This window comes from Carya illinoinensis, chromosome 12 (assembly GCF_018687715.1).
Source record: "Carya illinoinensis cultivar Pawnee chromosome 12, C.illinoinensisPawnee_v1, whole genome shotgun sequence".
NCBI classification, from domain to species: Eukaryota; Viridiplantae; Streptophyta; class Magnoliopsida; order Fagales; family Juglandaceae; genus Carya; species Carya illinoinensis.
The window spans coordinates 18676677-18703199 of NC_056763.1; the positions used below are offsets into that span (position 1 = coordinate 18676677).

The 26523-nt window shown below is 33.0% G+C and overlaps 2 protein-coding genes across 3 annotated transcripts; one reads left to right on the forward strand and one right to left on the reverse strand.

Moving 5' to 3' along the window:
• Positions 1 to 10516: 10516 nt before the first annotated feature.
• On the forward strand, positions 10517 to 16653 carry LOC122289610 (tryptophan aminotransferase-related protein 2-like). 2 transcript variants are annotated; one of them, XM_043096763.1, is made up of 6 exons: positions 10517 to 11395; positions 11745 to 11975; positions 13679 to 13982; positions 15272 to 15552; positions 15928 to 16232; positions 16334 to 16653. In XM_043096763.1, the coding sequence occupies exons 1-6, from the start codon at positions 11271 to 11273 to the stop codon at positions 16516 to 16518; spliced, it is 1431 nt and encodes a 476-aa protein (XP_042952697.1). In that variant the 5' UTR covers positions 10517 to 11270; the 3' UTR covers positions 16519 to 16653. The 2 variants fall into 2 exon arrangements, with proteins under 2 accessions (XP_042952697.1, XP_042952698.1); XM_043096764.1 differs by having other exon boundaries at positions 10518 to 11635.
• A 1711-nt stretch (positions 16654 to 18364) lies between these two features.
• On the reverse strand, positions 18365 to 26034 carry LOC122289611 (probable small nuclear ribonucleoprotein F). The gene is made up of 5 exons (XM_043096765.1): positions 25859 to 26034; positions 24513 to 24600; positions 24381 to 24418; positions 20138 to 20202; positions 18365 to 18706 (listed from the first exon to the last, which is right to left on the reverse strand). Exons 1-5 carry the CDS (start codon positions 25859 to 25861, stop codon positions 18637 to 18639), a joined length of 264 nt encoding a protein of 87 aa, XP_042952699.1. The 5' UTR covers positions 25862 to 26034; the 3' UTR covers positions 18365 to 18636.
• Between the last annotated feature and the right edge of the window lie 489 nt (positions 26035 to 26523).

A 26523-nucleotide genomic window follows, 5' to 3' on the forward strand; every position in this document is an offset into this window, starting at 1 on the left:
TCATTGGCTTGACTAAATGCATCTTCAAAACTTAGCCGAAGTCACATTTTTTTCATTTGTTCATTCCATTTAAATTCAATCTCTACATTGGATTATCCATTCACTATCTATACAATAATAAAATATTTTTAATATAATAATATTTTTAATTTAATTTAATTTTTATCAAATTGAGTAGTTCTACCAATTAAATGTTAATAATAATTATATTCTAATTAAATTAATATTAAAAATCATATTTTCAATTATCATTTAATGCTAGTAACAAAAAATATTAACTCATCGAAATTTCTTAATTATTAACCAAATAGTATTTTTTCTTTGAGTGAGAAACTAGTATTTTAATATTTGCTTGGAGTGAGAAATTAATTTTTTAATATTTGATGAATTAACAATAGTTTTCTATTTTTGCCAAGCACTAGGCTATAATTGAAATCCAAATTATTTTAGATATGCCCAACCCAATGTGGGGTCTTTTTGGTAGATTATCCAAATTTTAGCCATCTTTCTCATTTGGCCAAATCAATAGGATTTTAAGAGCACTCACAATGGTTGATTCATCTTATTCTTCAAAATATACCACCAAAACTCATTTTTTCTATTTTACATACTAATTTTTACAATAGGTCATACATCAGCTTATCTATTTTTTCTTCATATCATTTAAATAATATTTCTTATTTTTTTAAAACATTTCCTTTCTACCAATAAATTTGTAATATCCATATTCTTTTTATATTTACAATATATTATTATATATAATATAATATAATTCAATCCTATGAACACAAAATAAAATTATATAAGTTAAATAAAAATCAAATATGAAAAAATTAGATAAATAATATTTCCAAGATTTTTTTAGAAAAAAAATATAGAGGTGTTTTAAATGATGAACAATAAAAAGAATTTGCATTGAAATGTAAAAAAAGTAAAATGAAATGAGAGAGTAAATGAAGTATAAATAATTACAAAATTATTTGAAAGATAAACAATACCCGCTACATTTAGCTAGTTACTGTAGCAACTTGTATTTTATAAAAACTTTTACCTAATCGAATGAAGCTCATTTTATGAACATTTCTTTAAATATTTTACATTTTTTGTATTATACATAAACCATTGAGAGTACTCTAAGAATGTAAAAGCTCGGTCAGTGCAATCTCCATGAATAGTCCACAAAATGAAAAAATAAATAAAAAATTATAGTCACTTGCTTTTTGGATATAGTTTTGTTATATACAAACACAGTCGCATATTAATCTATATACCAATACTGATTCATTCACATTTAAAATTTAAATTAACACTGTTTTTAATAAAATCTATTTTTTGACCAATCACATCACATTAGTGCACAAATTAGTACACAATTATACTTGCAACTATATTTTTCCTTTTGGATATCATTATTTATGTCATTTCTAGAAATATAAACTTTCTCATCATTTGCAAATTTGCATAGTAAGTTAAAATAAGATGAAATGGGATGAGATCAGATTAGATAATAAGAAGTTAAATGTTGAATAAAATATTGTTATAATATTATTTTTATTTTGAAATTTAAAAAAATTAAATTATTTATTATATTTTGTATTAAAGTTTATAAAAATTATAATAATTAGATGAGATGAGATGAATTAAAATGAGATGAATTAAATAAAATTATTTTATTATAAAATATATCTAAACTATCGTGATCGCTCGTAAATTTATATATTATACTGTAGTTTGATATGAGAGTCATTCGGGCCTTATCAATGGCCACTTTAATGTGATTGGCCATGCTATCAAACTTTATAGAGACCATTCAATGGATTGGTGCTATCAATTTCACTTGAAAATAGAGACCATATTATCTTAAAAACTAATATTTTACAGTAAACACTTATACTCTTATATGTCATTTTAACTAAAGTTGATTTTCGCGGAAGCTTTTAATTTTAATTTTAATTTTAATTTTTTATTTTATAATTTGATATTAGATTATTATAGATTATTTATTATATTTTATTTATAAATTTATCATCTGATATCATATCATGATATGATAAAAAAATAAATGACAAATTTTAAAAAAAATACTGTTATCATGTCGTTCAGTTTTGACAATATGTCTAATAATGTTAATTATATTTTTTTTAAATATTTTATATTTAAAAAAATATAAATAAATTAATAATTACTTCTTTAATTATTAAAAAAATATATGAACGGTTAAATTGAAAAAATAAATTCAGACGACATAATATTAATTTTATAAAAATAATTTTTTGAATGGCAGTTTGGTAAATATAAACTTGACGTAAAATAATACGAGTCACCTATTACCTAATATTGGCAATAAGGTCTTGTCAGTAAATATTAGTTGTGCATGACCGTATTATATGAGAAATAACAGAGTGACATGAACAAATATAAAAGCCTCGTATACCCAAATATATATATATATATATACACACACTAGGTGAAAGCAATGTATAATGTTGCATTGTTTATATTTATTTATTTTTTTGTTAAGAACTAATTTTTTATCAATAAAGACGTAATGTTTTTAGTTAATTAAATAACTAACGATGTAATATTTATGTAATTAATAAATAATTACACATTATGATATATTATAAAAGAAGAGCATTAATAGAATCTATAGTCTGATCTTATAAATAAATACCGTCGATAATTTTATGAAAGCTGTTTGAGATCATTCTAATTCTAAGATAACGATCTAACATTTTTATCATATTACATTATTTCAATAAAGAGAACATTAAAATGATTATATTTTTTTCTCCTTCAGTTTTTCTGGATCTATCTAAACTTGAATCTTCCAAAATATTTTTGATAATTTCTCCGCAATACTTTTAACATATGGTCAATGCTCCTATAAAATAAATTTTGAATAGCAGATTAATCTTTCATATATTCAATGTGCAAATAAGAAGGTAACAAAATATGAATAAACTATAATTTAACTATTGATTAAGAGAAAAAACCCAACAAACCATAAATCCGATAATTCCAAATTTTGTAAGTTTAGCTTCTAGAGAACCAAACGCAACATTATGATTTTATTTCTATCGTAACTATAATAATACATCAACGAAATCGACTAACGTTTATGAAATCAATTCTAAACTCTTCGTTGAATGAAAATATTGTCTTCTAAAATTTAGGTTGTGTTTGGCTACAAGAAATTTTCATCTCAAATATAAAATTCTCATTTCATCATTACAACTTTCTCAAATCCTCATATAAAATATAATAAACAATTTAACTTTTTCTTAACTTTTTCAAATCCCAATACAATAATAATATTAAAATATAATATTTTAATATTTAATCTTAAAACTCAAAATTCTCATCTGAGAATTCTCAGTAGCTAAGCAGAACCGATCCAAGATAAACTAAGTAATTTGTAAACAGATTGAATCTATCTCATAAACCTATCTCCTCAACAAATTGTTTCCATTATATATAAAAAATTATAAACAAATTGTTTCCATTGTATATAAAAAATTATAAATCCGTTATAGGATAACCCTTCACAAACTGCACCCTCTCTCTCTCTCTCTCTCTCTCTCTCTCTCTCTCTCTCTCTCTCTCTCTCTCTCTCTCTATCTTCTTAGATCAGTCACTGCCAGCAAGTCCACCGTAATCCACTAGTCACAGCCTCGTCGTGGCCACGATCTCCTTGCTCTCCTCCACACCCCTCACTGTCGAGACACTCCACCGTGAGCTAAACTTGCCCAATAAGTCATTGCTCTCAACGGAGGCTACTCGACGTTTCTTTCTTAGTGCTTCTTCGCTGTCGTTCAGTTGCATCATCCCAGGCCAAGCCTTCGTCACATTTATTTCTCTCGGTGAGCAGTTCTCCTTTATGTCGATCTCTCTCTCTTCATTCACTCATTTATTCCACCATCGAGCCCTTCCTCCTCCTTCAGTCTGAGACCCGTAGCCCTTTTTTTTTCCCTCGCACGGATGATCTCTCTCTTTACATCTCTTTTCTCTCTTTCCTCCCTCAAATCCGCCATCAATAGCTGCTCGTCGTCACCCACAAGCACACCATACTTCCATCTCTTGGCCATACCTTTCTTTCCTAGCCAATGCCCATTTTTCTCTTTCCCTCACAGCCTAAACCACCCCACCATTGTTGTGCTTCTCAAAAATTTTTTCAAAATTTTTAAAAGATTTGTGTGCGGTGGGTATCATGATAGATTTGAATGTTTTTTATTGATATCGTTGTAGATTTGGACAAATTTTACCTTGGGTCATGTGCTGTACTAGATAAATTTATTTTTAGAGAAAGAAACTATTGAATGAAATTAAAGAGAAGACATAAAAAATAGAAGAAATTAAAATAAAGATAATAAATAAATTTAGACAAATTTAATAAAGAGAGTTAACTTTAACGAAAATAATGAAACTAATGTTAAAATAATAAATTTTTATTAAAACAACATATTTCAGTTAAATAGATTCTTTTTATAATAAAGATGTAGACTTGGTGAGAGATTGTGTCATTCTTAAAAGAATACAAACATAAATGTCTTGCAATGACACATGTCAATCATGCAGACCTTTTAATATGACATATGCCCACTTCAATGTGAGATCAGGCCTCTTCAATGTGATTGTCCATCTTGTCAACTTCATATGGACCATTTCATTTTAAAATGTGTAGAATGATAACCTTCCCTCCGCTGGGCTGCTGCTGTAATTTTTATTCTTTTTGAATTTAATAATTACATAAATATTTTTTAAATAATATTATAAATATTTTTTAAAAAAATAAATATAAAAAATACACAAAATAAACTAACAAAAATATAAATAAAGAGCTCCCACCAATGACTGCACAGCCACCCATGCTCCAGTCCATGACATATCATTGTAACCATGATTACATACAAAAGAAATAAGAATAAGGAAATAATTATTTGTTGACAGTTGAAATTATTCTATTCTTAATTAATTTATAAAGTATATAATTTATATTATTTTAATGATAATATTTGATTTTTAAAATTTAAATTTTAATTTAAAAAAATTAAATTATTCTATATAAATATTTTATTGTATGTTATCTGCACCAATTTGTAAATAAAATTCCGATAGAATGATTTGTTTTGTACACTAACAAAAGTGACACGAACAAATCTAGAAAAATATAATAGAAATGATAGAGATACTCATCATCTGACAAATGCCCACTTGAATGGGATTGGCCATGCTGTGCAAGTTGACAGGGACCATCTTCCCAAGTGTGTGCACACTCAATGAAAACAGAGACCACTTTTTGCAAGGTGCAGAGACTGACCTACCTTAAATGCATAGCAAGAAGAGACATCTAAGGCTCAAAATTAAAACCAAACCTTGAGGCTGACGAGGTGTCAGGTCTTGGTTTGGTCAAAACTCTTTAGAGATCACCATGACTGAGCTCTCATAAACGTACTTACATGGCCGCAGTTTTTGAATTCAAAATTTTTCTTTTTCAAAGTGCTGAAAGGATTTTAAGAAATTTTTATTTCAAATATAAAATTTTTATTTTATTTTTATAATTTTTTTAAATTTTTATATAAAATATAATAAATAATTTAATTTTTTTAAATTTTAATATAATAATATTAAAATATAATATTTTAATATTTAATTTTAAAACTTAAAATTCTCGTCTAAAAAATCTTAGTAGCCAAACAGAAATCAAACTAGAGGTCCAAAGATTTGGACCCTAGAATTTAGATATGTTATGCCCTTTACCTTTATGTCTTGTTCATTCAAGAGTGTTATTGAAATTATATAAAAATAAATTTATAAATTGACGTGATTTTATATTAACATATTGTATCATGTTACATCAATTTATAGATTTATTTTTATGTATTCTCTTTTTAGTTAGAGTATTTTCTCTTTATTCATTACTCTAAAAACAGAGAATATTTTTCTTAATTCATGCAAATCATGTAAAACCAGATGGATAATAAGTGACACAATCTTTTACCAAATAGAAAAAAAAAGGGATAGAACCGTGATCTCTTGAGCATGATAGTGAGACGAGATGAGTTAATCTGTAAATAGTAATAAAATGATTTGAATTAATATGGTTTATGGAGTTTTGAGAAATGAAAACGTTGAATAAAAATATTATAAAGTTAAATTATCGTTATAATATAATTATTTAATATTATTTTATTTTGGGATTAGAAAAAATTAAATTTTTATTTTTATTTTGTTTAAAAATTTGAAAAGTTTTAATGATTTAATAAAAAATTTAAAATTTAAAATTTAAAAATATTTATATTTATGATATTTAAATATTAATATGACATAAGATAAGATGATAGGTTGTTACTATCCAAACCAGGCGTTAGCAAGACTTGCACAAACAAATGCATGATAATTTAAATATTTTTTAAAGTGATAAGAAGAATGATGATATCACATATAGGAGATAATAATCTAACCAAATAAAATTTAAATTCTCTTTCAACCAATTGGTGGAATGAAAATGTTAAACCTATAACTATTCTATAACTTTAATTAAAATATGGATAATTATGTAAACTTCAAATTATTTTTAGGAAAATAACATAATCACGTCGATTGATTTAAAATGAACTATAAAATAGTAAAATGAATATTTATATTTGGACAAATTGAGATTAAGACTAATATTCCTTCATTTATATTAGTAAGCGGAATGATGGCATCAAAATTTAAGTTTTAACCGTTTAACGACAAAATCTAGTTGATAACAAACCTGCCAAAAAAAATTATGGATCGTGTTACACCAACCTAGAGTGTAGGCAAGTAACCTAAGAAATTCTCTCCAAAAAGCCATTTGGCCCTTTTTTTATACATATTTTTATTTTTTTAAATATTTCTTAAAAAATTGACATCATTAAAAAATACTTATTTAATTATTAAATAAAAAAATAAAATAAATGTCTCGAGATCACCTCTTATTAGAAATACATTAGTTTTTCTTTATATGTATAATTACATTTCTGCCCTTGTATTTTAGCACATATAAATACTTCCTTTTGATTTGGGATTTATGTTGTAGAAGATATACCCAAGTAGTTTTAGAGTAATCATCTACAATTGTAAGAAAATATTTTGAACCATCTAAAATAGAAACAGAAAATGGTCCCCACAAATCATAGTGAATCAATTCAAATGGATAAACTGAATTTGATTCACTAGAAGGAAAAGGTAAACCTTTTTGTTTAGCTAAAGGACAGATTGTACAAGTACAAGAATTATTGGATTTTGATATGTGTAAATCTGAAACACTACTGCTAAGCAATTTCAATTTGGAAAAAGAAATATGACCTAACCTATAATGCCATAGACTAACATTCTGATTTATTGAAAGACAAGAAATAGAACAACCAACCAAAGAACTTTGCTTTAAGTAAAAGAGGCCAGCCTTCTCCTCAGTCATCCCAATCGTTTTCCATGTAGGCAAGTCCTGAATGAAACAAAGATTGGAAACAAAAATAAGGCAGCATGAATGGTCACGGGTTAATTTACTGGCAGAAATTAAATTGGAGGAAAAATCAGGAACACAAAGGACATTGTACAAAGTCAAGTTGTCTAGTAGTTGGATAGTACCAGTATGTGTAACGAGAATTGAATGGCCATTTGGTAATTTGACAACAGAAGAGAGATTAGAAGTTATGGAAGAAAATTGATCAATGGAGCTAACCATATGGTCTGTTGCTCCAATGTCAATTATCCAAGGCACGAGATTACCTGCAAAATTATCAGTGGAAAGTGGCTGTGGAGTTGGTAAAATGCCAAAGCTGGCTTGATTCACTGATGATGAAGTAGATTGTGGTTTGAGCATGGCAAGTAGTTGCTGATATTGATCTTAAGATAAAGAGAACTTTGGAGCATCATCATTTGATTTACCTATGGATGAATAAGATTGATAGGCTGAAACATTATTTCCTCTTTTAGATTTAAAACCAGGAGGAAAACCATGAATCTTATAACACTTTTCAGAAGTGTGACCTGTGTATCCACAATGACTACACACAGGTTTATCTTTTCGAAAATTGGTTTGTTTAGAAGCATTAGTACCAATTTTCATAGGCTTTGCTGTCAAAGCAGCAACCGATTCAAGACTAGGGACAGAAGTCTCCAAAGTAATCTCTCTCTGCTTCTCTTTTTATAATACCAAGGATATGACTTTGTTCATAGAAGGAAAAGGATCAATTAATAGTATCTGACTTCGAATACTATTAAAAGAGTCACTTAGTCCTATCAAAAACTGCATTACATACTCCTCTTGTTGAATTTCTTCAAAAAACCTTAGGGTTTCAACAGAACATTGTGGCAATCGCCTATAATTTGCTAGCTCATCCCAAAAAGATTTCAATTCAGTGTAATAATCACTCACAGACTTCTGATCTTGCTTTAATGAACTAATCGCCTTACGTAATTGAAAAATTCGTGGACGATTACCTTGTGAGAAGCGGTCTTGCAAGTCTTTCCATATATCGGAGGCATTATCAATGTAGAGAATGCTGGATCCAATGTTCTTTGTCACAGAATTGAGGATCCATGAAACTACCATGTCATTACACCGAATCCATGGCAAATAGAGTGGATCTATTTCAGACTTCGGCTTTTTGTGAATTCCAGTGATAAATCCAGTCTTGTTCTTCGCACTGATGGCTTTGGACATGGACCGTGACCAAGAATGGTAATTATCACCATTTAAACGATCGGTAACAAGTATAACACCAGGATTTTCTCTATGGTGTAAGAAATAAGGGTTTGAGGGGTTATCGAGAGAAGCAGGAAGAATAGAAGAATCAGAATCAGAATCAGATGAATCAGAATCCATGACAAATCTCATAGAGCAGCGGTTTATGCTCTGATACCATGACAAAACTGGAGTTCTGCCATGGATTGATGATCAAGTTGATGAACAAGTAGAAAACAGAGAGAAAGATTTGGGCAGAAATTCACTCGTGTTGTATTACTTTCGGTGAATGATTTACAATCAAAAGGAAGTATTTATATGTACTAAAATACAAGGGCAGAAATGTAATTGTACATATAAAGAAAAACTAATGTACTTCTAATAATACCTCTCAATGGCCCAAACATTTTCCAAAAATTATAGTTCTTATTGCAATTAGGTGGTGGAATATTCATATTTGGGTCATGATTTATCTCACAATATTCATGCATTTAGCTTTCAATTGAATTTTGAAAAGAGAAGGAAAAAAAATTTCAAGATTGATCATCATGATGATATCACAAATTTCCCGATTTGAATTTAAAAGTGAGATGAGATAGTTTTAAATGAGTTGAATAAAATATTGTTATTATTATTTTGAAATTTTAAAAAATTGAATTATTTATTATATTTTATATAAACATTTAAGAAAGCTGTAATAATAAGATGAGATGAGATAAGAATGTTTCGAATTCAAATAGGAAAAATCTAGTTGCAAGCACAATTGTGCACTAATATGTGCACCAATCTATTGTGATTGGTCAAAAAGTAGATTTTATTGAAAATAGTGCTAATTAAAATTTTAAGTATGAAGGAATCAGTATTGGTATGTAGATTAGTACGCGACTTTGCTTGTATATAGCAAAACTCATCCAAATAATGCTAATTGACATAAAATCATTCGCTAGTTTATTATGTGTCTATTTCACACTTTAACAACAAAACCTAGGACTAGGAGATGTACGTTGATGGAGTATTCATATTTGGATAAAATGAGATCAAGATTGATCACAATATTTTCATTTATGTTAACAAGCCGAATAATGACATCATTTAAATGAAAATAAAGAGTATTAGCTACTTTATCATCTTATCTGTTTCGCACTTTTAAAGACAAATTCTAGTTATCACAATCCCGCTAAATGAAATTGTATTTCTTGTTGCAATCAGTTAATACTCATATTATCCATTGAAACTCATCAATCAAGCTGAGGCTAGCTTTAACAAGTAAACTATGATAAGGTTCAGTTTGAAATTTTGTAAATGAGATTCATTTAGTTTAGTATAATTTTAAGGTGAGTCTAATATTTAAGTATTCAACTCTCACATCACTAAATTCATTTTAACTCAAAACTTCTTTACACGTGAGATTCACAATATTTTTCAACTTAATACTTATTTACATGCGGGATTCATAATCTTTTTCAACTTTTCATAAATATATAAACTCATTTTAATATCCAAACACATTTAAATGTATCTTAGATCTCATAAAACTCACTCAACCATCTCGACACGTTACTATTCATAAAGAACTTAACTCAACTCTACGCCTAAACAGAAATGAACCAAAAGTGTGAGGATGCATAGTAAATTAATCCATAAAGAAGGGGAGACAGAGGGATTTAGAAGAAACAATGGACCAAAAGTAAAAGCTCAAATTATTGCCGAGATACCCAGAAAAGCAACAACATTGTTGAACTGCAAGTTATTATTTAAGGTAGCAAAACACTTACCTGGGAACTAAACTAGTTTCCCAGAAAACCCGTATCTTTGAATTCTCATTTAATCACTCTTTCTTTCATTTTTAGTTCACAGTCCAGATCAGTGACAACTCAAAAGCGACACAGATTTAGCAAAAATGCTGTAAAGAAATTAACCCAAAAAGAAGAAAAGAAGTTTAAAGAGAAGTGAATGGAAAGATGGAGAAAGCAAAAGAAAAGCAAAGCTACAAAACAGGGAGGCTGCAGAGTGCAGAGGGAATTATTAGCTTCTTTATATAAATATATAAATATATTATATTATATTATATATATTTTAAATTCAGCATTTTTCTCGTACTTTATTGCATAGGTTTCTGTTATAAATATGGAACAGTGAATGAACATACGCCTGAGTAGGAGTGTATTGTTTCGAGGTCTACTCTTCTGTCATTGGAAAGCGGCAATTTTCTCGGAAAGTCTTATCGGGATTTCTTGTTTCCTGAGAAAATCTCCTGTCGGAGGGTATTCCAATGGAAAATGCTAGACTCTTGGCACATTTTAGTTTCTCCATAACCCCATCAGTTCTGGGTTTTAATTTTTTACTGAAGTATGCCAATGTGTGAGGATTTAGGATTGAATCTTTTATTTCTTGTTCATTTAGTGAGTTTTGTCTGAAGCTCCTTGGAAAGCTCTGGAAAATCATGCTGGTACTTTGTATTCATTCAGCTAACGTCCACTGAAAAGAGCTGAAGATTTGTATGGAGGTCTTGACAGGGTAGATCAAATTCCAAACATAGACCCCTGAGATTTCCATGCACAGGGGCTCTGGAAACCCTAGGATTCAATATATTTTAGCTAATTGTCAGGGTTTCGGAGTCCTTTCAAAGTCCCAAAACCGCCACCGAGCTCTTTTCCACAATTTCTGTTTCTCAATTTTGTAAGTATTGCTTCGAATTTCAGTTTCCTGTGTTTTAACCAGTAACTTAAGTCAGAGAATCCATCACAGATACACTCTCACTAACCTTTTCAGCATGCATTAAACTCTCTCCCATACATTTGTCATCCCGATTTTTCCTTTTTTCGTTCTCTTGTTTCTTGTTTTCACCTTTCCGGGCTCTATAAATCCCCAGCCGGCTTCACTGCCTTGCATTCACTCCAAACAAGCTCTCATAGCAGTGTATACTCAATACTCTGTTTTCGTGCTCTATTTCTTTCATTACTCTGTTTTCCTTGACGGTTTCTTTCAATACTCTGTTTTCCTCTAATCCAATGGCTTCAATCACTAGTGTTTTGTCGATGAGGAACTTGTTCGTGCTATCTCTGGCTTTAAATGTCAGCTTGATTCTGCGGACTATGTACGAGAGGGAACAGAGCCATCATTGGCTCAGTTTCGAAACTCAGAAAGGACAAGCTGTCCAGAAGACGCGTTTGGCATTGTCGTCCTCTTCCTCGTCCCCTGCAGCTACTACTCAAGTTGACACTCAAGATGGCGGGGAGAAAATTCTCAATCTCGCCCGGTTAGTGCAAGAATGTTTTTTTTTTTCTCTGGTTTTTTAATGCTTTAATACTTTCCATAAAGTTTCCAAATGTATCACTAATCTCTTTTTTGGTATTTGGTTCTTGCCATATCATTTACCTCCCGGCTCAGGCTATTTACCTCCTGAAGTTCTTCTTCCCCCACCATTTTTCTCAGCAAAGTTGTTTCTTTTTCCGGTCCTTGAGATTCTGACTTATCGTTTTCCCTGTGAGGGCTCTCTGAGCAGAAAGAGAACAGCTTTGCTCGAGTGAAATTTTTTGGCCAAGGGGCATTATTGTCATCAACCGAAATGGCCACCATATGGGATGGAAGGTATTACTTCAGGTTAAAATCCAAGGGGTCCTTGATGGGTCGGAAGTCTGAGATGAGGTGATGTCAGTGATAGTTCTGAAGCATAAGGGGGTAATTGTTATTTTTCATTTTCGTGGCCATTTGTTTATTGTTCTGCTGCCATGGTTCTGTTGGGGGGAGGGCTTACGCAGTACAGAGTTGGATTTCCCAGCGGTAGACAAAGACAGGTCCTTGTGTTGGTTGGGATTTTCCATGGTGGATGTCGAGAGTGTGTGGGGGAGAGCCGAGCATCCTTAGTATTCGATGGCTCTTTTTATTTATTTACTTTTTGTCATTTCTCTGTTTCCAAGTCGAGGGGGGAGGTGCTGGTGATATTTCAAGATTCTAAGCTGCACCATATGTGGTGTTGTGTGGTGCTTAATGACGTTTAACTAACACCATCATTATGTGTCCAAGTTGTTGTGGACCTCAAATAGCTCAAATAACTTTTTACAGTTGATAGGAAGTTGGAGAGACCCCCAAGGTGCATGTCTTGTAGAGGACAAAGCACTATTGAGGAGGCTTTGGAAGTAGGATGCATGCTATTGGGAGCCATGTGGCTTTGTGCACGCAGCATTCAGAAACCCCCTTTCGGCCTTTGGTTTGATGTAAAAGACTAAAGTGCTCCCTGGGCTGTCTCAAATCTAAAACAGCTTTTTGGCCGCCCAGGCTTTTAAAAAGCCCCCTTGTAGTCCTATATGTAAAAAGTGGGACTGCTTGGATCTAACACTTTGCTGGTTCTGTGCTTTGATCATCATATAATTTGGCTTTTGCCTATTACTTACTACACATATTGCAACACGTTCCTGTTTTGTAACTAACATATGCATATTTCTAGTGATTGACAGCGACCACCTATGCTGCCTTTCACATACCTACCCCATGCAAATGTAGAATCCCATTGCTGTCACAGTCTTTACTCCTTTTCCTTGGAGTGACCCTCTTGTTCTCATTTTTTTTTTTCCTGGGCCTAACATATTTTACGATTTAGCTTGCTATTATAATGCTTTTGTAGTTTTTCCTTGCAAACTTGTACTATAAAATTGGTAGGGGAACAGTAGATGATTTCTATGGCAATTTATTAGTATGATATACTATTACAATAAATATTATTGCAATAGTATTAGTGGACTGTCTATTATTGGACTATTCAAAGATTTAGATGGTGGAGTGGGGGACACTAAGTACAATAAATACTCAAGATATATGCTTGAAAACTCGTGCTGTATTAAATATTAATAATTTTCTCATTTGCAACATGATAGTATACTGTTACCCAAAGCACAATAACTTGCTAAATATGATTGACCAACACTGTATTTAAGATGCTAATTTTGTAATGTTATTCAATAGTGGTGATCCAACCATGTTTGAAAAATACTGGCAACAAATGGGTGACAAAGCCACGGTGGTGATCCCGGGATGGCAGCATATTAGCTACTTTTCTGATGTGACCAACATTTGCTGGTTTTTGGAGCCCAAGTTTGCCAAAGAGGTAGTAAGGGTACATAAAGCTGTGGGAAATGCTGTGACAGAAGATCGTCACATTGTTGTTGGTACAGGCTCATCCCAGCTTTATTTAGCTGCTCTATTTGCTTTATCTGCACATGATTTACCTGAACCAGTAAGTGTGGTATCTGAAGCCCCCTTCTATTCGGTGAGTTCTATATTGTTAATTTAATGGTAATGCTTAAATTCTAGCTCTTTTCTAGTTTGATTGTTAGAGAATCCAATTAGCAAATAGAAAGGTAGTACCATCGAACAAGGGTTATTCCGACGTTTTGTATATATGATTAATTTAATCTCTTTACAAAGTGCGCATGCTTATGTTTCTTTTTCAAACCATTTACCGTAATGGAATAATATCATTATGTGGTTGACCCTGTCCAAGATAGTGCCTGAAATATCAGTAGTAGCATCCCATTTGTTTTTCCTGCACTACCAAAGTTTTCACCTCTTAATTAATATGCTGATCCTAGACTCTGGCTCTCCATTATTTTCTGCACTTTGTGTTACACTTCATATACCTTCCCCTTCTGTTCTCTCTTTCTCATGCTTGCACTAATGCATGCTGACAAATGACTCAACCCAACCGAATTCAACTAGCCCTCAAGCACATGGAGACTCTGCATATTTGCATGTGCCAAACAAGGTGGGAAAAAATATTCTTGAAAATCAGCTTTAAAATGGTTGTTCAAATACTGTTTGTACTTTCAGATACATAGAAAAATATTTTAAAGAAGGAATTCCTTTATTGTACTTGAACTTGTGAGTCAAACTACCCCTCATGAATTAAAGGAAAACAAGAACTTTACTGCATAATAAATTTGTCTATAGGGTTTGATGCATTCCATCATGTGCACTGTCTGCTCTATACTTATTTAAGTATTTGATGTCAGTAAGGAACATATTACTAGTATCAATTTTTTTTATGATGCTTATGTTCGTATTGCATCTACATAGAATTACTCGATATGACATGATCAAGTCCATCACGTTTTCTGTTTTGTTTCCCAATAGGAGACAATAAATAAACTCGTTGACTTTAGACTAAACTGTAAACGATAATCTTACTTGTTGACGTGTTGACTGCCTTGTTTTCCTGAGCTGTTGACCTAACATAGCATTTTACACATCTTTGTTTACCATCTTCTCTATCTATGATGCAGTTGATTTAGATTCAGTGGCTTAGAGCCACGGACACACTGATAATCATAACCAGTCTCTCTCTACCGAACTATCGAATATTTAAGAAGTGGGCTTTCTGTAATTTGCTAAAGATCTAGATTTCTTGATTGGTATCATGCATTGGTGAAAGATCTTTGTGTGTCCTGAAAGTAAAAAATAGTGAACTATTTCTTTTTTCTGAACAAAAAAACCTGAAAGAATTGATCTGTGGACTCTGCCTATGAGACATTTATGATTGGCTTCACAAATTACTTGCAGTCCTACCCATCCATGACGGATTGCCTCAAGTCGGGCCTATACAAATGGATGGGAGATGCACGGAGCTTCAATAAAGATGGGGCTTATATAGAACTTGTCACTTCCCCCAACAACCCTGATGGTCATATTAGGAGATCTGTGGTCAATAAAAGTGAGGGGATATTGGTTCACGATCTTGCCTACTACTGGCCACAGTATACTCCAATATCTTCACCTGCAGACCATGATCTAATGCTGTTCACTGTCTCCAAGAGTACCGGTCATGCAGGGATGCGGATTGGGTAAGCCAATCATATGAAACACTTCTGCTGTAGCAAATAATTTATCTGTATTTGGTTTCCCCAGATCTATTGTCTGAAATTCTGAGTCATATGAAACACTTCTTTGGTAACAAATTCTTTTTCGGACTTCTTCAGCAACAAATTATTCTTAACCATGTTGCAACTTGTCGTAAATTGGCAATGGAATAAAATAATGTTTAACTGCTGCATTTAGGAATAAAAACCATTTTTAACCATGTTGACATAAGAATATGAACATATCTAGTGGTTTTATTACTTAGTGGTTGCTTAAAGTTCTAATCCTGAGGATGATGATTGTATAAAACCGTGTTGAGTTGATTCTACTCCTGAACTTTTAATTTCTACATTTTCCAGTTGGGCTCTTGTTAAGGACCGAGAAATAGCAAGGAGGATGACCGAATTCATTGAGCTCAACACTATAGGCGTTTCCAAGGATTCGCAGCTCCGGGCTGCTAAGATTCTCGAAGTCATTTCTGATAGCTCAGAACGTGCTGGCAGCTCTGAAGAAGGTGAATCCTTCTTTGAGTTCAGCTACCACCTCATGTCAGAGAGGTGGAAGCTGTTGAGAGAGGCGGTGGAACACAGCGGAAGTTTCAGTCTGCCCGAATTTCATCCTGGATTCTGCACCTTCTTAAACCGGGTCTCGGAGCCTCAACCTGGTAAAACCACCCACCAAGTGATTAGATTGATGAATGTCAAAAATAAAATAAAAAAGGTTGATATCATCGAGTTGCACTCATATTCTTCTATTCCTTCGCAGCGTTCGCTTGGATGAAATGTGAGAGAGATATAGAGGACTGCGAAAGCTTCTTGCAAGGCCACAAGATCTTCACACGAGGAGGTGAGCACTTTGGGTTTGGAACAGAGTACGTGAGGATAAGCATGCTCGATCGTGATGACAATTTCCATCTTCTTGTGAAAAGGCTGTCCGCGATCCACATTTGAACCCTTGTAACAAAGCTAAGCAGGAGGAAATTTGGGAAGAAAAGAGGGAAGAGGAGGAGGGGGGGTGTTGGTTTCAATAAGCAATTCATGTACATTATAAATATATATGAGCAATGCAAATAGTATTTTTCTATATATATAGAAAGCATTTGCAATATATTTTTTACAAAAATTTTATATGCGGTCATTTTTGCGGACGCCTTTGTGCACTCTAATGATATGATTGGTTGTGTATTAAAAAAAAATTAATCCAACCAATCATATCAGTGGAATGTGTAGAGAATACGCAAAAGTGACTGCATGTGGCATTACTCATTTAAAAATAAAAGGAAATGAAAATGTTTTATATATACATGTACAATTTGTTTGAAAGATACTTATAGAAACCATTTATGAATAGATTTGAGCTTTTATTGGAAAATAAATGAATTATTGGAGGGCATAAATAATCAAACTAGGCTAGAATTCAAATAAAAACCAACAGAATTTGATTAGTTACTCTTAATTTGAACTTTGCCCGTTTACACCTTGATCTATTAATAATTTCTAATTTAGTTATTGTGGATCATGTTGACACTTGACTCAGTGCTTATACAATCCATATATATTATTAAAAAGTGAGTTTTTTCATATGAATCATATATATATATATATATATTCAATTTTTTGAAAGAGAATAGGCAAAATTTGTACATTCAAAGACTATACAAATCATTTCTCTATTTGGATTCAATCCTGGTTCTCCCACTGAAAAACCAAGGATGGTGCCATCTCGGCAAGCCATCGTTCTGGATTTCTCACTTGAGTCTCCTTCAGTAAGGTGACACAGATTAAACAAAAAGAAACGTGCAAATGAATTCCCTCAGATGTAGTTAAAAGAGAGATGTTAAAACATGGCTAATGTAATTTAAGGAAGAAGAAAAGAACTCAACCATCATTTAGAGTTGGATCACAGCGAAATGCAACCTTGTATCTAAAAAATAAGTCCAATGTGTGTTTTGTTGAAAAAGTCAATTGATCTCATTCATTCATTTACATAAAACGACAAATCTATTCATTTTTGCACTAAATATAATCCTAACTCCAAAAGATGATAAAACTTAATGCTATTATAGAATACAGAATGTATGATTATATTAATAGTAGCTCCAAAAACATAGTCGATATTAGCATACATAACAGGCCTATAAGAATAAGCTTATTTGTCAGGCTCCATTTAGATGTTAAATTGAGTTGAGATGAGTCGAATTTTTTATGAATAGTAATAAGTTAATATGGTAGAGTAAATTCTATATAACCCACTTAAAATGAGTTTAAATGTATTTGAATGTTAAGTTAAGTTTAGATGTATTTATAAAAAGTTAAAAAAGATTGTAGATCATACATGTAAAGAAATATTGAGTTGAGAAAAATTATAAATCTCATGTATAAAGATGCTTTGAGTTTATATAAATTTAGTGATTTGAAACTTGGCATATGGACCAGTATAAAAAGTTATTGGTGGTTTGACATTTTTATAACTGTAACGAGTCTCCCGATAAATGCATATTGACTTCTATGAAACAAAACTACATAAAACTTTTGCTCTATTCTTACAGGTGGACCACTGAGTCCACTCCTATGGCAAACATATTATAGACCACATCTTTGATCCAGGCTCCCTCAGACTTGCGATTTATTACAAGGGTTGTCTCGTCTCTTAAAGGTCATCAGTACAAAATGAAGTGGTTGTAAAAACCCGACCACATCTAAAGACACTTTTTTTTTATAGGTAAAAGAACACCCTTTAAGCCATTTTGTTGGGAGTTTAGAACTATAAGGTTTGCATTGTGATGAAATCACTAAATGAAATGGAAGAAATCTAGGTTCATTTCAAGTCAAAGGGCTAGTCCACAAAGTGTGCTATTTCTGTGGAGCATCCAACTACTCTCACCTTAGCATTGTCTACCGGATATATCCATGAGGGTCCTTCAAGTCATGGTTAGCATGTGCCATGGAACATCTAGAAGACCTCTAGATACGATACAAAATACAGCTTAGGCCCTATGGCTCAAAGGTAACAAAATAACATACTGGAGTCTTTCTTAGGCTCATTACTGAACGTCTTTTAAGTGCCTCTTAGTCTTTATCAGCTTCTTCAATTTCTTCATCCTCTGGTACCCCTCGAAGATAGAGAACATTGTTACATCTGCAGATGGAAAAACATCAAAAGATTCAGTGAAGGCAATGTAGAAAATCAATTAAATTAAGAACTGCTTTCCTGTCTACTTCCACAGCTGTTATTCATGGTGATCACGGATCCTATCTTAGATTCTCTTTGCCATAGGAATTGAAAATTTGCAAGCACTGGACTATTTGGTGTGCATTAAGATTTAAGGTTGGCTGCAAACCACAAAGAAACAATAGAAGGGAAAAGTCACGAGTAAAGGCAAACGTGACTTTCATTATCTTACATATCAGCTACGGTTCCAAAGTTGCAGGACTCCAAACCCACAACACCATATCTACTACAGTTCGGAAGTTTCAATGGCCTTCAGTCAGCTAAGATACGGATACCCTACTTTTCTCAACTGCTTGAGCTCTGCCCCAAAACATAATAATATTTTTACACCATAATTTAATCTGAGTCCTAATCCAAAACAACCCTAATTCCTACAAAAATCTCTTCTGTCAGGAAAATCTTCAATCCCAACAAGCCCAAAAGTTTTGTTTCCCAGCTGTTAAATCTGTACAATTCAATCTTTCAAGCCTGATTTAATTAAGAAACCCTCTACTTCTTTCTAACAAGCTTTATAACTTCAAAGCCTGAATCTTTCCCCTATGGTTTCCCATCAATCAAACCTAGAAATATCTGTGTGCGGCAGTCCTGCATCGGATTCTGTATCAGAGCCCCTGATGTACACTGAGAGTCAGAATTTTCTTTTATATGGATTTGCTAACTCTTATTTAACGTACTAGGACAATGACACCTAACTTGACAAATAAACAAATTTTTGGAAAAACCAAAAGACTCCTAAATTCCTAATACTGTACCAAAAATCAGAAATATTCCGAAACAAGAATAACTAAGAAATAAACCCCAAAAATAAGAACACCATACACCAAAATAAAACCCACAACTCTTAAGTTTGTTGAAGTCCACATTCTCTGTCAGATTGAAGTAAGAGTTTATGGGTTTAAAGGAATAGGAGAGCAATTGCATCAGGTCTGGTACATGGTGATGCAAATAAGCATAAACTAACCCACACTAACTCAATTAACAAGAGAAAGAAGACATCTAGTTTTTTCACATTAAAACAAAACCAACGCCAGCGACACTTCTCTACTCTCATGGGTTGTTTTTTTGGTAAGTACTCACAGGTTGCTGTTGATAGTATGGAGAAAATAAAGCATGCTTTTAAATGAATTTATACCTTCCAACCACATTTGAAGACCATTAAAATTCTACATTCTCCAGTCAAACCAAAAGGAGATTCACGTCTCATACATTGTTCAATTATCATAAAATATTTGATGAGATTCTGCTTGAAAACATTGATTAAAAATAAGAGGAACTTCCATACAAGTTGCATTCCAACAAAAACTATAACCAAGAAACTCTAACAATTGGAGAAGTTACCTGATCAAAATCTCTCCCAGATTTCCAGTGAATTGCCCATCAATATACTCCTCAGTGTTAGCTAGCTGCAAGAAAGATGTCATATGAGCTTTTTTTCCCCGCACAAAACACTGGATCATTAGCAGCCACTAAATTCAATAGGCATCACGTTAAACAACAGACATTTAGATATGTACTCATATGAGAGGGTGAAAGTAGCCAAGTATATAAGATTTCAGAGTTCACACATTATGATGGTGTTTGAAGCACATTTCAGCATTAATGTCTGCATTTTTAAAGAAAAAATTGGCTTTCTAATTTTATTTTTATTCTCACTCACACTGTTACAATGGTTCAAACATGATGGGCTGCGCAAGCCAAAATTGTGAGTTATACAAGAAAAATTTTATTTATAATTCAATTTCCAATTAATCCTTATTGAGGCTTCTTTTTTTATAGGTAATCCGTATATATGAACCATAATCCAAATCATAAATCTCATCTCAATCCTTAAGATTATGTGAAGCAGGAAAAATTAGTGACAACCTGCCTTGTGTGCTTGTCCTATGCTTTAGTATGGAAAGAAAATATAATTTTTTAGGGTTTATTATTTGAAGTAAATGGTTTTAGAATTTGTAGAAAAATTATGGTTTAATATGGAGGATTTGAGGGCAATAAGGCCATGGAAATCAAATAAACTGACTGCAAGAATTTACTGGTGAAGGATCTTGGGCAATTAGGATTATTTGGTGACTAAACATTATGAAAATTTCAAGGTTATAGATTTTAAAGGGGTTTAAGATAAATGATCTAAATATGGGTCATTAAGGAAGACGAGAGATTATTTCACCATGTAAATGTGTGTATAAAAGTGACCTGAACAATAACACAGAAGAAGACAAATAAGAGAGAGAAGGAAAAAAACACTCAAGACACAATAGCCTCAATTGTCTTTTAAGTCTCTCAAATTTTGAAAAAATGTATATCTATGAAATTCTTTAAGTTGTCCTTAGTTTGTGAGAATTAAGTCTCCGAATTGACTAGCAAACTAAGAATCTAATTAAACTCAAAGAAAATAAATAGAAGACATTTAGAAACTCCTGGGAATTTCTAGCCTCGACTCAATAACCAAAATCCCTTTCTTCACAAGTTTTTTTTTTTTGATAAGTAAAAATGTATTAATATCCATAGGCGTAACCAAGTACACTGGGTGTATACAAGAGAAAACACCTAGCCCATAATAGAGAGGCCCTAATGAACATCGCCCAATAGGGAGAAATTAGAAACCTATCCAATATACACCAAGCCCTATTGGGACAAAAACACGCCTCATTAAAGCAAAGCAAGTCACTATAACTCATGAAATGAGATCAGCCTTTGATTACAAACTAACCATAACTCATGAAATAAAAGATTAATTAGAAACTGTTTTGACACCCTAGACTCCAAATAGTTTAATCTTCAAAAACCATGAAAGACCCGACCCAATAAGATGTTGCACATGAGCAAGAACATAAATATTGAATTTTATGAGGTTATGATATAATTTGGTTTTCTAAACTTTAAAAAAACTAACTTAAAGTTCACGAGAAACTCTTGCATCATACTTAGACTGAGGGAAGTGGAGAAAAGTAAAAAGGAAAAGATGGCTGAATTAGTGGGAAATACCCTTAGTGCTTGGGGAGTTAAGTCGAAACTCAAAGCAAGTTGGGAAAAGTGGGAGGGTCTCACTTCTCACTGGCCTGCTTTATTGTCTCCCATAATTGGTGAAGAGTGAAGGAAGTAAGTTGAGTTTTATATACAATTCTTTTTTAAATATTGTCTGCCCATGATCAATGCAAAAAGATAAATGTAAATAGCACTTAAAAAGACATTTGGCAATATACATTTAGAGGGCAATTCAACATGCAGAGTAGAAATCCAAACATAGAAAGAGAAGTTTATACATCTAGTTTTAACACTTCTCTATCATTCTCCTCCAATTATTTTCCAGGCAGTGTAAAACACAACCTGTAACATACAGGTCCTAGATTAGGATCTAGAATTAAGAGTATTTTTTTTTTTAAAGATTTATTTTAAAATAGAGATTTTATATGATTGGGTTTCTTCCACCCTTCACGCCCATATGCCTCTCACTGTTTATTTCCCAGTTGGAGTAGTTTCCAAATTTATAGCCAAATTCACACTTCAAAACCCGAGCCTAAATCTTCTATTTTTATTCACATTATTCCTCCCCCACGCAAATAGCAACCACGATCAGAATCCTCCCCCAGCAAAAATCAAAACTCCTCTTTTACACAACCACCATAGCCTTCCTCTCAGCAAGCAAGCAGCAGCCTCACTGGAAACCACCATAGAGCATGCCGACACCCACCATTGACCCCAGAGAACATCGGAGCACCACCTAGGCTGCCCAGAAAATACCAGCCAGCCAATTTCCATCAGATCCCCACTATTCCGAGGGATCCTCCAGTCACCACAGTGAACCTCGGCCAACCACCCAGACCCACCATCGCAGTGGTTCTTCTTCCTTCTCTGGGTGATGAGCAACGAAGTAGGAACCAAGTAGTAGTGCTAAGAGGTAAGTAGCATGATCATAACTCTATGTGTGCTGTAAATACTCTGATTGTGCATGAAAAATGTGATGTTTACCTACGCTACTCTATGAGCCAATTCAAGGTTAGCCCCTTTTCACGAACCTCGATGAATTATGACGATATGCTTTTGAATAAGACTTTGCATGCTATGCTGATATGGATTGTTGTTAGATGGATGAGGTGTTATGAAAATCACATGTATGCCATGTAATGTTAGATCATGTTATGACATGCCCATACTATGCTAGGTTGTGTAAGACTCATGTTTAATGTTATGTCATGCACAAGAGTATGTCATGCCATGTAATTTCATGAAGTCAAACATGTTCACATGCATTATGAAAATTAATAAGAAAACACATGAATGACAAGTAAGCTTTAAGATAGGCCTTAAGTTATGGGTGGATGTGCAATTCACGGACTCAAGCATGGTCCACCACATGTAAGCGATTATGTTTTGAGGTGACACGGACCCAAGCGTGCTTCACCACAGGTTATGATATGTTACACAGTGTCACATACTCAAGTGTGCTTCACCATATGTTAAGTGATAACATGGACCCAAGTGTATATCACTACATGATATGATACGTTACATGGTGCTACGGACTCAAGCGTAGTTCACCATATGTTAAGTGATAACACGAACCCAAGTGTGTATCACTACATGATATGATATGTTACATGGTGCCACGGACCCAAGCATGGTTCAACTCATGTCATGATATGTATATGCAGTCAATGACAATTGGACCGATGCACACATGTAATGATGCCACTAAATAAGTGAAAGGCAAGATAAACAAGTCATGTATGATTGATGGGAAATGCATGGAGTCAGTCACTCATGCATCATGTTACATGAAATTCTATGATTTTGTTAATTCTGCATGTGTTACGATACATTAAAGTTTTATAAATCAAGCCTAATGTTAAGCTAAGTTAAGTTTACATTATGATGTGCTATTATTGAGTCTTCGACTCATTTGCTTTCTGTCTTTATGTTGTAATGTTCCAAATGTTGGTTGAAAGGATGGAGAGCCAGGAGTAGATTAGTTTAGACTTAATTGGAATAAGTGTTATTTCCACAAGGATTTAGTTTATGATTACGATATTTGAATAGGGGTGGTGGGATCACCATATAGAACTAGCTTATGCCTTTTCATTACGTTTTCAGCTTTATGTTATCAAAGACTGTTATGTTAAGTTAGTTTGATAATTCAATAAATGAGGGATTTTCATGACTTCAAATCTCTTTACAAGGCATTATGTGATGAATGTACATAATATTCCTGACCTACGGGAAGGGGTGTTACAGAACCATGATGATAGAAGGGTTATTTCTTTTCTTTTTTGTTTTTGATAAGTAAGAAAATTTATCGATCCTCAAGGGTTATTTCTAATTCAAGCAACACCATAAACTTTCATCTTGTGACTTCAAAATTTTACATGGTTAATTTCTTCTTACTTTTACTAACATCATTCCATTGTTTATCACCACAATGAATGCACACAAGATCCCATCCTGCACGTGTCAAAGCGATAACATACTACTCACTAAAATTTGGACAAAGTACGTGTAAAAAATAATCAAATTGCAACAAACATGAGGTGCGCATATGCGAAAAAAAAAAAAAAAAAAAAAAAAAAAAAAAAAAAAAAAACACCTGCAAGTTCATGTATGAATCCACTGAAGCAAGAAAACCTGAATGGCCACCAAATTAAAAGAGAATTAAAATGCATTAGGTATATGCATCACCAAAATCTTTGAGTTTAGCAAGTTGTAAAAAGCACCGAACCTTTGTACTCCATTCCCCACTTCAGTTTCACAATGACAGGCTTCCCAGTCAAATTGTTCAAGAAAGGTTTCGGGTTAACTGGTATGCTCTGCAACATAAAAACATGAAATTTAAGTAAATAATTTATATTTGAACTGTGATATTCTCAAACACAAAAAAATATAATAAAACTAGTAAAAAAAAATTAATGTAGTAGACTAGGGCTGTAATTGAGGCCGAACCGAGCCAAATATTAGCTGTTCAGGCTTTGCTCAATGTAAATATTGGCTCAAGTAAAGCTGGAATGCCAGTGTTCAAGCTCAGCCTGACTGAAATTGGACATGCTCCAACTCAAGCTGAGCTCTAGCTGACGAACACTTCCTAGTCCCTCCTCTAACTCGAGATTCCGCTGCATGTCCTCCAACACTGCCACCGCTACGTCGTCAAAGGAGGAAGAGTATGAAGAGAAATGGCAAAGGGAGAGGGAGTATAGCTCAGATTGAGAGATCCCAAGAGGAGATGGATGTCACAGAGAGAGAGAGAGAGATAACAAGGAAGCATTCACAACTCTCTCGTAGCAGTGATTAAGAATCAGAATGAGACATCTCCCGCAATTTTTTCCTTCTAAAGGCCCCAATATGTGCTATTTTAAAATAATAATGGCGGACGCAAACGAAGTGTACCAGTCATAGATCAACATTTTGTTCATCAAACTGGTTGAAAATTTAAAGAGATATCAAGCCTTGCTTTTGGTTTTAAAGAGAAGGCACTAAATCAAGTGAAAAATAACTGTATTTGTTGCGAAGGCAAGCTATACAACATAATATTCTTGATCACCAACCAAGAATAGCCAAACCCAGCGTTCAAACAAAACCACAAAATATTCGTTTACAAAAGTTTTCACCTTTATGATATACCAAATAACAGAGTCAAACGCATCTGATAATATTCAACATGCATTTTCTTTCCCTATCACCATTTTCCCAGGAGCCAAACAAAACCAAAACACAGCCATGCACCAAAGAATGCATTCAAACCAAGAGCATAAGATTGGACACAATTCTCCTTTCTTCTCCACCATTTACCCAGGAACCCAAAAACCCCCATACTGACCCACAACTCCCAGCTTAAAAGAAAAACAAACTCTTTTCAACCATACAGACAAAACCCAAAACATAGAGTTCTTATTTGCTATCCCACACAGTCACACTTTCCCAGTAACAAAACAAAGCTTTGATTAAAAAAAAACAAACATATCTTCGTACTGGAACTGAGTTTTCAAACACAGAGTATTCGCCCAAATGAAACCAATCATTTAAGCGAGAACAGCTAGAAGGAAATATAGATCCCTAGTTTGCGAGTCTTACCATTGCTGAAGCACGATTTGACACGAGGAAAAAGGGAGAGACTGCGAGAGAGACGGCAGTGACCAACCAACGGCAATGACTCTTTCGGGGGTTTCACTACTTTTTTGTGGCAGAGTGGCATTTTGGCCATTCGGATTTACAACAACAAAGGAGCCCGTTCAATGAAGCAAAAGATTCGAGTTACCGGAGTTCGGTCCGGTCACGTTTCGAGAGATTTTATAGATTAGATTAGACCTATTCGGTCCGGTCTCGAGAGATTTCTACTCTGAACCAGACCAAAATCTCTAAGGACGGAGCCGGTCCAGTTTCATTCGGATGATCCGGTCCTGCCAGTCTATTTGGTCCACTAGGTTTTTTTTTTTTTTTTAATCTAAGAGCATTTTGTTTAATACTTATATAATTATATTGTGATATATTTAATATATATACATATAATACTAATAATACACTAATATTAATACTATAATTAATAACTATATGTAATATACTAATATTACTAATCTCTTCAAACTCCACACATTTATTAATACTCTATGTAATACTATATTAAATAATAGTAATACCCTATGCAATTATATTAAATACTATATTACTAATACTCTATATAGTTATAGTAATTCAATACTAACATATTACATATTAAGTTAACTATACTAATACAATTA

Bases quoted from the DNA above. Each gene is read 5' to 3' on its own strand.
- LOC122289610 (XM_043096763.1), top strand. From the start codon at position 11,271: ATGCACAGGGGCTCTGGAAACCCTAGGATTCAATATATTTTAGCTAAT. The intron at 11,396-11,744 runs GTAAGTATTGCT...TTCAATCACTAG, and splicing joins AATTTCTGTTTCTCAATTTT to TGTTTTGTCGATGAGGAACT. The intron at 15,553-15,927 runs GTAAGCCAATCA...TACATTTTCCAG, and splicing joins CATGCAGGGATGCGGATTGG to TTGGGCTCTTGTTAAGGACC.
- LOC122289611 (XM_043096765.1), bottom strand. The intron at 24,419-24,512 runs GTTCGGTGCTTT...GTGGCCATTCAG, and splicing joins GTGGGGAATGGAGTACAAAG to GTTTTCTTGCTTCAGTGGAT. The intron at 18,707-20,137 runs GTAACTTCTCCA...TTCCATCTGCAG, and splicing joins CTGGGAGAGATTTTGATCAG to ATGTAACAATGTTCTCTATC.